The 14,503-nt window shown below is 42.6% G+C and overlaps 1 protein-coding gene across 2 annotated transcripts in view; it reads right to left on the bottom strand.

Moving 5' to 3' along the window:
• The window catches only part of RASGRF2 (Ras protein specific guanine nucleotide releasing factor 2), a 257,096-nt gene that overhangs the window by 141,185 nt on the left and 101,408 nt on the right, over window positions 1-14,503 (bottom strand). For both annotated transcript variants that reach the window (XM_061424294.1, XM_061424295.1), the window contains exons 5-9: window positions 14,143-14,396; window positions 8,795-8,874; window positions 8,243-8,436; window positions 1,513-1,622; window positions 509-627 (exon numbers count right to left, since the gene is read on the bottom strand). In XM_061424294.1, coding sequence (XP_061280278.1) covers window positions 509-627; window positions 1,513-1,622; window positions 8,243-8,436; window positions 8,795-8,874; window positions 14,143-14,396 — 757 coding nt within the window. The remainder of the gene's footprint in view (window positions 1-508; window positions 628-1,512; window positions 1,623-8,242; window positions 8,437-8,794; window positions 8,875-14,142; window positions 14,397-14,503) is intronic.

Here is a 14,503-nt window from a genome sequence, read left to right as displayed (position 1 = left end):
AGTTACCAACTGAATCAAGTCATATCGTGTGGGGCCGATCCGGAAGTGCTGATGAAAAATGGGAACAAGAGACAGCTGTTTTCACTGCGGACATTGTCCCCTCTCCTATGGGAAAGGGCTTTGAGTGAGGCAAGTTTCTCTTGGGCCTTTGCCTGGATGTCGTCACCACCTGGCACTGCCACTCCAGTCGGCCAGACCAATCTGTCCTCCTTGGAGCTGTAGAGAATGTCCGGTCCACTGAGGAGCAGGGTCCAGTCAGAATGTAACTTACTGTCCCACTCGTGCTTTACTAGTATTGTGTTGCTGTTTTTCATGGCCCCTGAAAAGAAACAGCACAAAGGTGGGCCTCAACCACAGCCTCGGCCAAGGCCATGGGGACGTCCTGCACGAACAGCATCAAGCAAACAGCCTAATCAAGCCTGCTCCACCACGCTTTCCTGGATCTGCCTGTGATAGGTGACGGGTACAGAGACCACTTAGCTGGTAAGTCCGCTGAACAGGGACTTACCTTGGCGGATGAAAGTCTGGCTGGTGTCCAGCAAAATATCACAGCCCTCGACGATCATTCTTTCTATGGCAAGGTTCTTCCTTATGTTTTCGGTGTCACTCACTTCATCATGCATGACCCTGTCAAATACAATACAGGACCACAGTGAGAGATCTTCTATTATCCCAGTGGGTAAGCAACAGAGCTCCATCTGGGAAGCAAGTGTTTGACCTTGTATCAGTTTAACTGGAGATGTAGGTTAAGTCACACTGGACTTCTAACCTTCATCAAGTCATGACTCAAAGCAAAGCAAATGGAGTATTCTGGAACCGTTGCTTATAAACGCAATAGGAAAGCAACACATTATTTTATGAACAGCTTCTTTCATTGAAATTAGGACGCCGTTTCTTAGAGGTGGAGCAAACTAGAGACCTTTATACCAAATACACTATTTATATTTGTCCCTTATAAGTTAAAGGAACACAGCTGTAAAGAAATGCCTGAAACACTGAAAAGTCACCGATCAATCGAAAATATACATTCTCCAACTTCTTACCAAATATGCATACAAAAACGCAACTAACCATCTTCCTATTATAATGAAAGAAATGTGAATCTTTTCAAACTTAAACCAAAATGTGTCTAATCTCAATTATATAAACTTAAATGACATAAAATCATTCTCAAAGATTTTATATATATATAATTATACTTATTATATAAATGTTATATATATATAATTTTTTCTTGGTTAAAATTAATGTGCATGCTGATTTAGCACCATCTCAGAAGCTAGCATTTAATGTTCAGGGAAATCTGAGAAGCCGCTTATGTCTTGCTTCTTGTTCCCGTGGACATAAACATTCAGTTCAGTTCAGTCATGTCCGACTCTTCGCAATCCCATGGACCACAGCACGCCAGGCCACCCTGTCCATCACCAACTCCCAGAGTCTACATCAGGTCTTCACAAAAGACTAACATGCTACTTTGCCATATGAAGCCTTTATTATAAATTCTTCACGTACCTGGACAGTTCCTCTAGTTTGGATTTCGCAAACTCCAGACTTTTTCTCTCCACGTGCTCATGGGGTGTATGAGCCAGGAGTTCATGAAGCGTGATGATATACCTGGGGATCTAGAAGCAAAGCAAGGCCAGCGTGAGAAGGAGGGCTGGGTGAGTAACACTAGACCTTCTCTACTGCACCATCACCACTTCTGAAGAGCTCATCTCTACTCTGACACGTCTGGCTGTTTTACAAATATATTTTTTAAAGTAGTTATTTATTTGGCTGTACTGGGTCTTAGCTGCACATCTGGGATCTAGTTCCCTGACCAGGGATCAAACCCAGGCCCCCTGCATTGGGAGTGCGGAGTCAGCCACTGGACCACTCAGTTTGAATATTAGGCTTCAAACATTTGTTTGAATCCCCACAAACAAATATTTTTAAGAAATACATTTAAAATGAACTATGTTTCAAACCTCACACACGCAAAAACTTCACCAAGTGCCGGGGACCAGCCCTGGCTGATCCAGGGTATTCGAAGGAGAGACGGCATAGGCGAGGATCAGGATACAATAGCTTCAATTAGATATTAATTAAAGATATAAAGAGTAATAGAATAAGGATAGCTCAGTAGGAAAATTCAGTGGAGAAAAGAGGCTGAGTAGCTTGGTTTACGCGGAAGACCAATAAAACTTCAAGACAAGAAGTTTGCACCACTTACGTGGGCCGCAGGCGTCCTTCCGTTCTCCCGAAGGAGAGGAGACACTGAGGCCTCCCCGGTCGGATCTTAGAAGCCCAGGCATACTTAGTAAGCATGGTGGGTTCCGCGCTCCAGATGGAGACTCAGCCAGAGTGAGAGAGAGAGCGACATGGGGAGACCAGTATTTCGAGAAACTGATCCCAATTCTTTATTTTCCAGAGTCTGTTTTTATACACTGAGATGTTATACAAAAGTCACGCGGGGTCAGCAGTCCTGACTTTTATCAAAGTCAGGTGCTTCATACAAATGTATACAGAGGTCTTAGGGGTGTTACATCATCTTCTGGCCAGGGGGGCCTGCTGACAATTTACGACCCTCTCCTTGTGACAGCGGTCAGTCAATCAGGACACTTATTTCTCAAAACAGACGCCACCCAAATAAAGTTACATTCCTACAGGGTGAGGGTGTAGTGGGTTTTAGTTAAGGAAAGAATTTACTTAGCCTAAGGTCTAACGTGATTAATATCAAAGGTTAATTCTATATATTCATTAATGTGTGTAAGGTCAGGGGATATGGAGACTTAGCAACAAACGTTGGCTCAACAAATGAAAAACCCTTCACCAACACAATTTCTAATTAGCCCATTATACTTATACTAATAGTTTTCTAACTTTTCTAAGGAACCTGTTTTTAGAAGGTTTAAAGCATCTTGTGCCTCTCACGGTTGGGAGGCTGTGAGCAATCACATGTGGCTGGACGAGCCTGTCAGGCAGGCTAGAGAACCTTCAGAGGAGTTTGTAGGTTAAAACACTCTTGTCACACCCAAGAGTTTTTATTGACTGGAGCTCTAGGTTAACTCCTTCTCCGAAAGAGGTGGTGGGGGACAGCCCCCTGTAAAGTCAGAGGTGTAGGTAAGAGCACAAAGTAGTAAAGTAGGCAGGCTCTGGTTATGGGGGTAGACGCTCGAGGATTTCCAGGGGGACTCCTGAGGCTCGATCCCGCCTTTGCGTATGTCGAGCCTCCTTCCTCATGACCTTTGCCATGGGCGGAGTACCTCACTCTGGCCCCCAACAACCAAGAACACATGAAGATAATAAGGCACAAAGAAACAACTGTTTCTTTAGATTTTTAATATAATCATATATTTCTCAATCATAATTTTTGAAAACTGGTTCATAGGGGAAAAGATACAGTTATCAGCAAGTCACTTGAGTCTGTATTTTAGATTTATTTGTCTGTTTACAATTTTTTAATAGACAATCCTATTGCAATGTTCTCTTTAAGAATCAAAATGTGGGAAAAGATATGTTTACCCTTATTACATTCTGATCCCGCTTTACCTCAACTCATCCTTCTAGCAGTAAGCAGTATTGCTTAATTAGATCATTTGTTTATGCTTTTATTAATGAACAGACTATCTATCTGAATTCTCTCAAAAGCAGAAACGCCACCAACCCTGTGGAGGATTTAATAGAACACAATGAAGAATTAACTCAAGTTAAATATGTTGATTTAACTTGACATATTTTTTACTGGCTTATAAACAAAAAATTGTTAGAAAGCAGGGGCAGTGGGTTTAATTTTAATAAAAACCTGCATGAACAACAGCTACCATAATGCTGTCCGCTATGGGTCAGATTGGGAGTTTGAGGTTTGCATCCATCCTCCAGCAAAACATAAGGATCATTTCCCCACTTTATGGACAAGGACACAAAGCATGAAGAGGTTCCATAACTTGCCCAAAGTGGCCTCACAGTAAATGGCAGAGCCAACCATGAGCCCAGCTCTGACCAGTGCACTAGTCTAGTGGGTGTCTCTGCAGGGACTGGGGGGTCTTACTCAGCCTTTGAAAGGACCCCTAAGAATGAAGAAAGTAAAGCAGCTTCCCAGACTCTGTGGGTAGCTCCTTTCATGTTGACCTGAGGCTTTGTCAGCTCTATCTACAAATCTGCTGTTCCTCTCTTGCCTTCACTGAGTCATTTGCTAATATTTACTGCATACCCAGATCACCCATGGGTACAGAGGGCAGTGCCCTAAGCACAGACATCTATCAGCAGTTCATACTCTAGGATCATGTCCTAGAGACTGTCATCAAGTCAGGGTTTTGGAAGTGTAGTATCCTCAGTTATAGGAGGATGGGTCACAAGAGAACCCTTCCTCTGAAGCTAATGTGAGGCTTTGTTACTCTCTACCCCATAAACTTCTCACTAAGACAGCTGGTTGGGCCATTCCTCTTGGTGAAGGCTGCTGGGATAAGTATGCTTTCAAATATCCCTTTTGTACAATGCCATGACTGATAAAAGTTTGCCTCTAAGTTAGTAGTTCTACAAGAAAATCAAGGCAATCAATAGCTAAGGTACTCAATTTTTCATAACAAGTGGAGGGCAGGAGTGGGAGAGCCTGACTGCTTATAATGTTCTGAAAATCCACAAAACCAAGCTCAGTCAATAGCTTCATGGTCCTCCCCAAATCATTAAATCTATTTTAGAAAGCTCCTTGGCTAAGTGTCAAGTGGATGGATTTGAAAGTAACTGGCCCATCTCACTTTCTGGTAGAGAAACCAAGAAGCCTGAAACGACCAAAAAGCAGGTGAAGGACTTCTGCAGAGAGAAATGGACAGCGCTCCAAAGAGCTCATCTGACATATTCAAGAACTGATTATAAATCTGTCCCCGCAAAAGACCTTGGAGCTTCCCAGGTGGTGCAGCGGTAAAAAAAATCCACATGCAAATGCAGGAGACATAGGAGATGTAAAAGACAAGGGTTCGATACCTGGGTTGGGCCGGAAAAATCCCCTGGAGGAGGAAATGGCAACCCACTCCAGTATTCTTGCCTGGAAAATTCCATGGACAGAGGAACCTGGTGGGCTACAGTCCATGGGGTTGCAAAGAGTCAGATAAGAGTGAGCGCTCATGCACGTGCATGCACGCGCACACACACACACACACACACACACACACACACACCCCATGGGGTCACAAAAAGTCACATATGACTCAGTGCGCACACACACCCCCCAAAACCCAAGGATCATAGTAAGTATTGTCTAGATGAATCATAATTCTTTCAATTATGAAATAATACTGTCACCTTTAGACACTAATTAGCTTGCTCTTTAGTTACAGTAAATAGGTAAGTAGAGAAGCAAGTGGTTACTTCCTGGAGGACCTCTAACAGCACTGTCCTTCTCAGAAGCATATTTCATGATTTGCTCATCTATGGATATATGAGCAGCTGAAGACAATTTAAATAGTACTAGCCAAACCAGTTTTTGCTAAATAAAAATTAAGTTAATCACTACTGTATTGTCTATAACACATATCTTGGTAACACAAACTTTCTTGTCTGATATTAATAGTCCAATTGACTATTGGACTATAGTCCGATTCACTGCATCATCAATTAAGGATACATTCACTATAATTCCTCCATGTTTCCATAGCTCAGCCTAATTCACTCACAGTAACAACTGACCTACTCAACAAACAGCCCAGAAGAGGTGGAATATAACACTTCTCTAAATATACACAGGCTAAAAGTTTCCATTTACTTCTCTTCCTCCTTTGGCCCCCATACCAACTTTTGCCTCCATATCTAGAGTCGGCAGTGGCCTCTTGGCAGTACGAGCTAAGGTCACCTCTTACACTCTTGATCTTACCCCAAGGTGTCCAGCTTACATTGGAGCAAGGCAGATGTGCAGAAGTACCACTGCTAATACAATTTATGCAGAGGGAAGCAGACCATCTGAGGGAGCAAACGCCTCAGGGTTCCTCAGGCAAAGGACCCAAAGGGAACAAGAAGTATAGAATGAACCTAGCAAGAAAAACCTTCAAGTTTCTAGAAAGGGCAGTTTTCTCCCAAGTGTTCTACGTGGTCTCTCCTAGGAAGAAGACAGGAGGGAGAATAAGGCATTTGGGCAGCAACTCCAACGTTTTCTGCTCTTGGTCTGTTCAAAATAGCTAGAGAGAAGGAAAACAGTTTTGGAGAAGCAAATAAATAAGAGCAGAATTCAGAGCTCTTTCAATTTGCACATTTCTTGCAGTTGCACCAATTCTGGCTAAATTCTTTTAAGTTTGAGGCTTCTTCCAGCACCCGCTGGTTACCCTAGTCTCAAAAAAAAAACAGACAATCTCAACATCTGACCCTTTAGCTTAATTCTAGGATCTGGAGGGAGGGATCTGAGACTTAGAAGGTTAGTTAGTTACCCAGCTCAAATTTCTAGTCTGGTCCCCCAGAGAGCCAGGGCTCTGGGAGATATTTAGAGCTCAACTGTCCCAATTTTAAACTTAAGAAACAGAAATTCAGATTGGTTCAGTTAAGTTTCCCAATGCTACCACTGAAGGGAGAGCAGGACATGCAGGTCTCCTAAATACTCCCAATCCAATGGTCCCTTTTGGACATTATGGGAATTCATTCCCTGGGATCAATCAAAATGCCAAGTTGTTGTTATTGGGCTTAAACTCCAGGCGGAGAAAAGAAGGTTAGAAGAAGACTATCTCAGCATTTTTAAGAAATCCAAAGGCCTTTCCAAGGCCCTACATTCAACTGTTTGGACACCTGATCTAAAATTCAAGTACAGTTCTTGCATTTTAAACCACTGAGAGACACACGAAGGGAAATAAACAATACTTGAAAAGGCATTCGTGGGCTTTCAGGAAGGGAGTGAGGTTCCTCTCTGAATGTTCCATGCATCTTTCACAACCCTACCTTTGTTTATCCACCTGAGTTGAGGGTTGCTAGGCAGACAGGATTTAGAGAATTTAATCATAACCTAGAGCTAATTGCCAAAGATTCAAATAGAATCTCAGAACATTGAATAAAATTTTGTTTCACTCTAAACAAAATCTCAAATTATAATTTTGTATAAGGTTTTTAAAACTCATTTTTTTCTTTGTAGTTTCTCTTATGGAATATTTGTTCAGAGAGGCAAAGAGTTAAACAATTCAGTTCCATGGTAAAGAAAAAACACAAGGGCATTACAAAGTTTCACTATACTTAAGTTGTTACACATGCATCCTTTTGATTTTTTAAAATCTTACTAAACTTCTACAGTGACTTCCAGGATTTCAAGCAGGAGAGACAAACTTTAAGACAAACAATTATGAACCAGAGCAGCATCTCTCTCAGAGGCTATGAAACGATCAGCTGAGGTCAGAGATATCCGTTCAGAGGGACAAAGCCCTCCACAGAAACCATAACACACATGATTAGAAGAGTCGGTTTGCCACATAACAATTTGGAGGGCTGGATTGAAGCCCCACAAATTCCACAACGGGAACACTCGATGCTTTTCCAAAAGAACAAAATCAACACTTTTTAAAAGGATAGGAGATTCAATTCACATTTTGGCCTCTGCAGCTCTCACTAAAGAGTGGTGAAGTCTTAGATACAGGAAAGGCGCAAGTGTACTTGATCTTTGGGGTTGCTCTAACCCCCAAAAGTGAAGGTCGGGACAAGCCCTAGATTCACTGGAGCAACCTGACTAGGGGCCAGGAGCCTCTGGCTCCTTCGTCTCCCCACAGCCTCTGTGATGGGGAAGGTTCTTCTTGCGTTCTGCAGAGCTCCAGCCAAGGGAGACTCGGCAGCAACAAGAACAGGGCAGGAAAACAAACACCTTCCCAGCAGTCCTTCCTACCCCCCACCCCACCCCCCGGCCCCAGAACCTTTTATGCAACCAGCCCGCACTGGAACATTTGCACGGCAGCCTATTTCTGTAAACCCAATAATATTTTTAAACATGCTGGAGGAGGAGACTCCATGGAAGAGGTCTGTGAGGAATCTTTCTGCAGAGTGAAATTTGTGCTGCTTTAAAAAAAAAAAAATCACTCCTGATTTAATTGTCTCAAAAATGCCTGGTTTTCTTACAAACACTAGACAGACTGGAGAGAATGTGTGGCAAAGATTTGTTTATCTCAGGGTCAAGCTCAAGATGACAGAGGAGGTGTCACAACCTCCCACACGGAACACTTGCACATCTCATGCTGGTCACACTGGGTATCAGTCACATCGAGCTGGAATCAGTGACTTATAAGACACATCCTGGGTGACTTACCTGAAACATTGGATATGTCAAGAACGTCTCCAGCATCCTCCCCTCACAGGCAGGGTTGGCTTCATACTGTTTTAAGAGTTTGTCAAAGTCTCTGTTTTGCTTACAATTGGCGAGCACTTGGAGGCTGTACTGGTGATTACGCACAAATTCTTGATAAATGTTCAGCATGGGGAGCAAAATATCAAACAGATCAGCTGGAAAGAAGAAGCAAACATGGCCGTCTCTCAGTAAATTACCCACGGGACAGGGACAGACTGCTCACTCTGCAGGAATGGCAGAGAGCGGCCCCCGGAGCCAGGTTTCAGGCTACACAGCCCAGTGCAGATGCCAGAATGACTGACCTGGTAGAATGCACCCCTCGGCAGAGCCCAACTCTAGTCCCCAAAGAACCTTGACGGGCCACGGGGAAGAGTCAAAAAGGCAGAGTCCCCGTGCCCACAGAAGCTCCCAGGTCATCAGGGAAGTTCAAACAATTTAGGATGAATAACATTGAAACTGTTTTACTCTTTATTGCAGCCACATTAAGAGAAACTTTTCAAAGCATGCACTTACCTAAAATTAAAGTAGGCCAGTTGGCTATTCTTGCCTTCAGTCCTTGATGAAATATTTCGTGAAGAAACATGATTGTTTCACTATAAAAAAAAATGGAAAAAATAATATAATTTAATCACTATAAAGTATCTAGTTTGTTAAAGAAGTTCACTGAATCCTTAAAGCCTTAAGTACATGATATACATGTCTCTGAGGGCCTTGGAACCATACAATCAATAAAGACATGGATTATATCAGCCCCCAGAAAGCAGTTTATCTTTCAACAACACTAAAACCTCAATGAAAATTCTGAGCTAAGCCCCAAATACTGGAAGACAGTAAGCACCAAATCAGTGTCATATAGCCCTCTTTATCAACTTATAATATTGATAAAAACAGCTTTCTACTGTTAGGATGTAGCACTTCAACTGATAATCAGAAAATTAGTTAAGATCCTTCTCTTCAGATTTAATTCTAAATGATAATTCAGCCAACGTTCTCTCTCTTTCACTAAAATGAGTTTTGACAGAGAGAAGACTTGACAGACCTCTACCATAACCACTCCTAAAACCCTCATGCCAGAAAGGTAAAGGAATCTTCTGTAAAGAATGTAGCCTACATAAATATATTAGAATGAAGATTGCATCAATTAAAGATCCAAACTTCTAGAAGGTTTAAGAAGGGGAGTTATCAAAGTAATATTTGCTTTCTCCTCACTAGAATTAATCTACTGGAACGAGCTTTTGAAGGTTTTTCTGAACTAACACATCAACACAACCAAAAACAGGATTATTCATGTCAGTGACATACTTGGGTTTGTTATAAGTCAAAGTCCACAACAAGAAACATCAATGGGAAATCCTTACTTTCTGTGAATGGCCCATGGAACACGATAGATGCTCCTTGTAGACTGTGATTTGTTTTCTTTCATAGAAATTTTAACTAAGCGGTGTTTGTTGTTTTAGGATTTCAACCAAATCTACTTTGGTAGGTGTTGTAGATTAGTCCTTCAATCTCCATTCCATCGTCCTTCTAGGTAGAGAGGACGGGGAACTAAAACTACATTTTCCAGAGTCCCTTGCAGAGAGGGTTCTAGATGTAAATTCAGTCCCACCCATGGACGCACATAGTAAGACATGAAAGGCAGCAGCAGAGGCCATCTTCCTGTTACTGAAAGTCAGTCATGCACATGTGCTTTGGGGGCAATTTCAGTGCCTAGCCTCAGTGGTCTAGTTTCTAGGCACCAGTCTGATGTGGTTGAGAGGCCGCTGCGGTGGCAACAGCGGAAGCAGTAGTTTTCTAACCTCTGGGTTGTATTTGTGGTGCTGTGCCCTTGAATTCAGTGGTCCAGGCCTGCTGTCTGACTTGTGCCCCAGCCCTTCCTAAGGAACCTATAAGCAGTGAATTCCCTCCAATCACAGAGGAGGTTCCTCTTGCCTACACTGAAAACTAACTGGAATATCTACCTTCATATTTTGGTATTTAAATAGAAAACAGGTGAAACAATTCTTGGTGACTCCAATATGCGCACAAACAACATTCCAATGACCTGGCCTTTCTCGGGTGTTTGAATCTCTTTCTCCGAAGGTCTTGTCTTCCACTGACCTCAGACAACACTCTCTTAATCGTATCCTAGACCGTCTCGTTGTCCATAACCGCATCCTCTCCCTTATCTCAGTTTCAGGGACACTGCTCTGTGACCATCCTCTTACCTCCGAGTTCATTATCTTTAGAAACCTGACTCCCCAAATCCCTTCCCACCATCAGGACCCGAGACCATTGATCCTGCTGCCTTATTACTGACCAAAATCCCCTCACAACATCATTTCCCATTCTCCACAGTTTAGATCTCATGGTTCAGTGTTATAACCCCTTCCTTACACACACCTTCAACTCCCTTCTGTTTTCAGTTCATCATATTAGCCTCATACACACCAATACTAGTTAAACTCAACCCTTTGCCCACTCTTTACCTGCACCTATGCAGCTGAAGGTGGTTAAGAACAACATAAAACCATCCTGAATAGTCTCATTGTAAAGTCATAGCCACAAGCCTAATATCTGCAGTTCTATTACATTTCCCTCATCCATTCACTGCCCTGTTCGCCTTGATTATCATTTCACACCTTTCCCTCTCTTCCCTGACTCCAGCACTTCCCTCCCATCAGCACTGCCACTTGCTATCCTTGATTCCTAACCACACGATGTGTCCAGGTATTATTCCTTCCCTGTCCATGCTCCCACTTAAAGTCAAGCTCTTGACTTGTTCACCACATTCTATCCACTTCTGCCTGTGCAAGTACCCGCTCCAGCAATTCTTCCCTCTCTTTCCCATATCCCTTCCCCCCGCCGCCTCATCACTGTTGGTGTCATTTTTATCCCATCTAAACACATGCACAAACACACACACAACTTTATATTTCTTTATTTACCTCCAGGTACCACTCTGTTTCTCTGATCCTCTTTATAGCAACCCTCCTTGAAATAGTTTTCTACACTAACTCTAATTCCAATTCCCCTTCTCACCAAATCAGGTTTTGGTCCCTCATCAAAATTGCTAATAAGTTCCAAGTTGTTAAACCCACAGTCAGCTCTCAGTTATTGTTTTATTTGACCTTTTGACATAGTTGTTTGTTCCTGCTTGCACTGGTTTCCAGGACAACCCATCTCCTGGTTTGTATCCTACAACCCTAGCTGATCCTCTTCATTATAATTTTTTGAAGGGGTACAGCTGCTTTACAATGTGGTGTTAATTTCTGCTGCACACAAGTGAATCAGCTATATGTATACATACATCCCCTTCCTCTTGAACTTCCATCCCACTACCCCAATCCCATCCATCTAGGTCAACACAGAGCACTAAGCTGAGCTCCCTGCTCTATGCAGTAAGCTTTTACTAGCTTTCTACTTTACGCATGGCAATACACACAAGTCAATCCTAATCTTCCAGTTCACCCTCCCTGCTGTGGCTCTTCATACTCCTAACCTCTAAATGTTGGAATATCCCAGGGCTCAGTCCTTGGTCCTCTTCTCTCATTTATTTGTACTCACTCCCTTGGTAATCACATTCAGACAAACAACTTTAAACACTATTCATATGCTATTAGACTCCAAAATTTATACCTCCAGCCCTGAACTCCTCCCCTGAACTCCAGACTAACATCCAACCCTGCTCCCTTGATTTCTACATCTGGCTAACAGCATCTCAGACTTGACAAGTTCGAGATAAAAACTCTTGGTCTTTTCCCATAAACTTGTTCTTATGTCAATCTTCCCAATTTAATAAATAGCAGCTCCATCGTTCTAGTTATTCAGACCCAAAACCCTGGACTTTCCTTCAAAATCCACTTCAAACTCATCAGCAAATTTTATTGGCTCTATGTTAAAAACACACTCAGAATTTAATCACTTATCACTACCTCCATCATCTCTTGCCTAGATTACTGCACTAGCCCCACCTAATAGGCCTCCCTGCTACAGTCATCTCTCACCTGGTTTATTGAAATAGGCACAAAACTGATCTGCCCACAGTCTATACTCAAAAGAGAAAACCAGGGGGAACTTTTAAAACCTAAATCACGTCATGGAATGCTTCTCCTTAAAACCCCACCAATCTCTCCCCATCTCATTTAGAGTAAAAGAAAACATCTTTACAATGCCTTAACTGTTATCCCTCTGACATCTCCCTTCATCTGCTCTGACACTGGCAAGCCCGGCAGGCTCCAGCCTCGGGCCCTCTGCACAGGGCACCTCCTCTGTGTGCGTCTCTCTCCCCTCGGGCAGCCACATGGCTTGCCTTCTCATCAACCGCAGTCTCTGCTCAAATGTTAACATTATCATTGAGGTCTTTCTAAAAACTGGCTATAGAAAAACTATGGGACATTCTCATAATGTAATACCATGTAGCAATCTTTTGAAAAATAGAATACTGTCTCTATATATCAAATATGGAAAGATGTCCAGGACATACTGTTAAGTTTAATACATATCTGTAAAAAGCAGGCACGTGTTAAAGTACTTGCCTTTTGTGTTAGAGGGGGGGGAATAAAATTATATTCAAATTCGATTGACCTACATCAAGAAACACTGTAAGGCTATATAGAAAACTAATGAAAACAGTTACAGATAGCAGGTGAGGAAAATGGGGTGGGGAGAGACAGAGTTCAAAGCTGTTTGATGTTCTCATGTTGTTTTAATTTTTTTAACCATGTAAATGCATGGTTAAATGCATGTTTTTATCTACTTAAAAAACAAATAAATAACTAAAATGTTAAGTAAAATACAATGCTGGAGTGGGCCGCCATGCCCTCCTCCAGGGAATCTTTCCAACCTAGGGATTCAACACGGGTCTCTTATGTCTCCTGCATTAGCAGATGGGTTCTTTACAACTATACCACCTGGGAAGCTGAAGCAGCACTCAAAAACAAATAAATAACTAAAATGTTAAGTAAAATACCCTAACAGTCCCCTTTCTCCCATCTCCCCTTTCCTTCTTTATTTCTTCCACAGCACTAATCACAATATAAAATACTGCTGCTGCTGCTGCTGCTGCTGCTAAGTCGCTTCAGTCATGTCCGACTCTGTGTGACCCCATAGATGGCAGCCCACCAGGCTCCCCGTCCCTGGGATTCTCCAGGCAAGAACACTGGAGTAGGTTGCCATTTCCTTCTCCAAAGCATGAAAGTGAAAAGTCAAAGTGAAGTCGCTCAGTTGTGTCCAACTCTTAGCGACCCCATGGACTGCAGCCCACCAGGCTCCTCCGTCCATGGGATTTTCTAGGCAAGAGTACTGGAGTGGGGTGCCATTGCCTTCTCCGATAAAATACTGCATCTTTCACTTATTCACTGTTCATTGTCTATATTCCCACATCAGAATTTAAGTTCTATGAAGGCAGGGACCTTCTGCTTTGTTCACTGATGAATCCTCAGCAGTAAACGCACTACAAATATTTATTGAGCAAATAAATTTACTAAGAGATACTCAGACCCTCTGTTAATTTTTGTTCTTCCTAAAGTACTTCTGTGTAAGTTACATGTGAAGACCTATTAATCACTTCCATTTCCCTCAGGTTATGAAGGAGGTAATTTTCCCCAACACACACACAACGACAAGATGTCAGAGGGGTAGCAGTAGGTAATGCCATGTCAAATAGAAAAAAAGAGAGAGAGAAAAAACTAGATGCGAACATACCAGATAAAAATAAGAAAACATGGGCTAATAATGAAACACCAATGACAGCTTTCTTATTTTCAATATCATAAGCTCGTACAGGTGAATTTATGATACCTCTTCTTTTACGAGTGAAGTAAAACTTCCTTTAAAAACTACAGATAGGTTTTTCACACAACTTTTACTTATCCAAGACAAACCTGTTGAGAAAAATACTGCTGACGTCATCGTGGCTGATGGGGGGCTTCTTGGAGCTGGCCGCCATGCGCAGGGGCCTCAGGAAGCCATTGACGAGGATGTAGAGCTGGTGAACGTACTCCGACTCGGCCTCCACCATGGTGAACACGATCTGGTTTCTCTTCCTCATGCTTTCGGCGTGAGGAGAACAAATGTAATCCTGCACGATGGTCTTCCATTTCCTTCTACATAACCACCCTCGCATGAAGCTCTGAACCTACAGAGCAGCGGCAACAAAACAGAAGTGAATCTCAGGGAGGGGTGAGGCAGGCTTCTTAAGCTGGTCGGTAGGGTGTCCATCCTGTGCCGTGTGTATCGTGCTCC

This window comes from Bos javanicus, chromosome 7 (assembly GCF_032452875.1).
Source record: "Bos javanicus breed banteng chromosome 7, ARS-OSU_banteng_1.0, whole genome shotgun sequence".
Taxonomy (NCBI): Eukaryota; Metazoa; Chordata; class Mammalia; order Artiodactyla; family Bovidae; genus Bos; species Bos javanicus.
The sequence above is the reverse complement of the archived record's forward strand: the minus strand, read 5'-3'. Positions and strand labels throughout refer to the sequence as shown.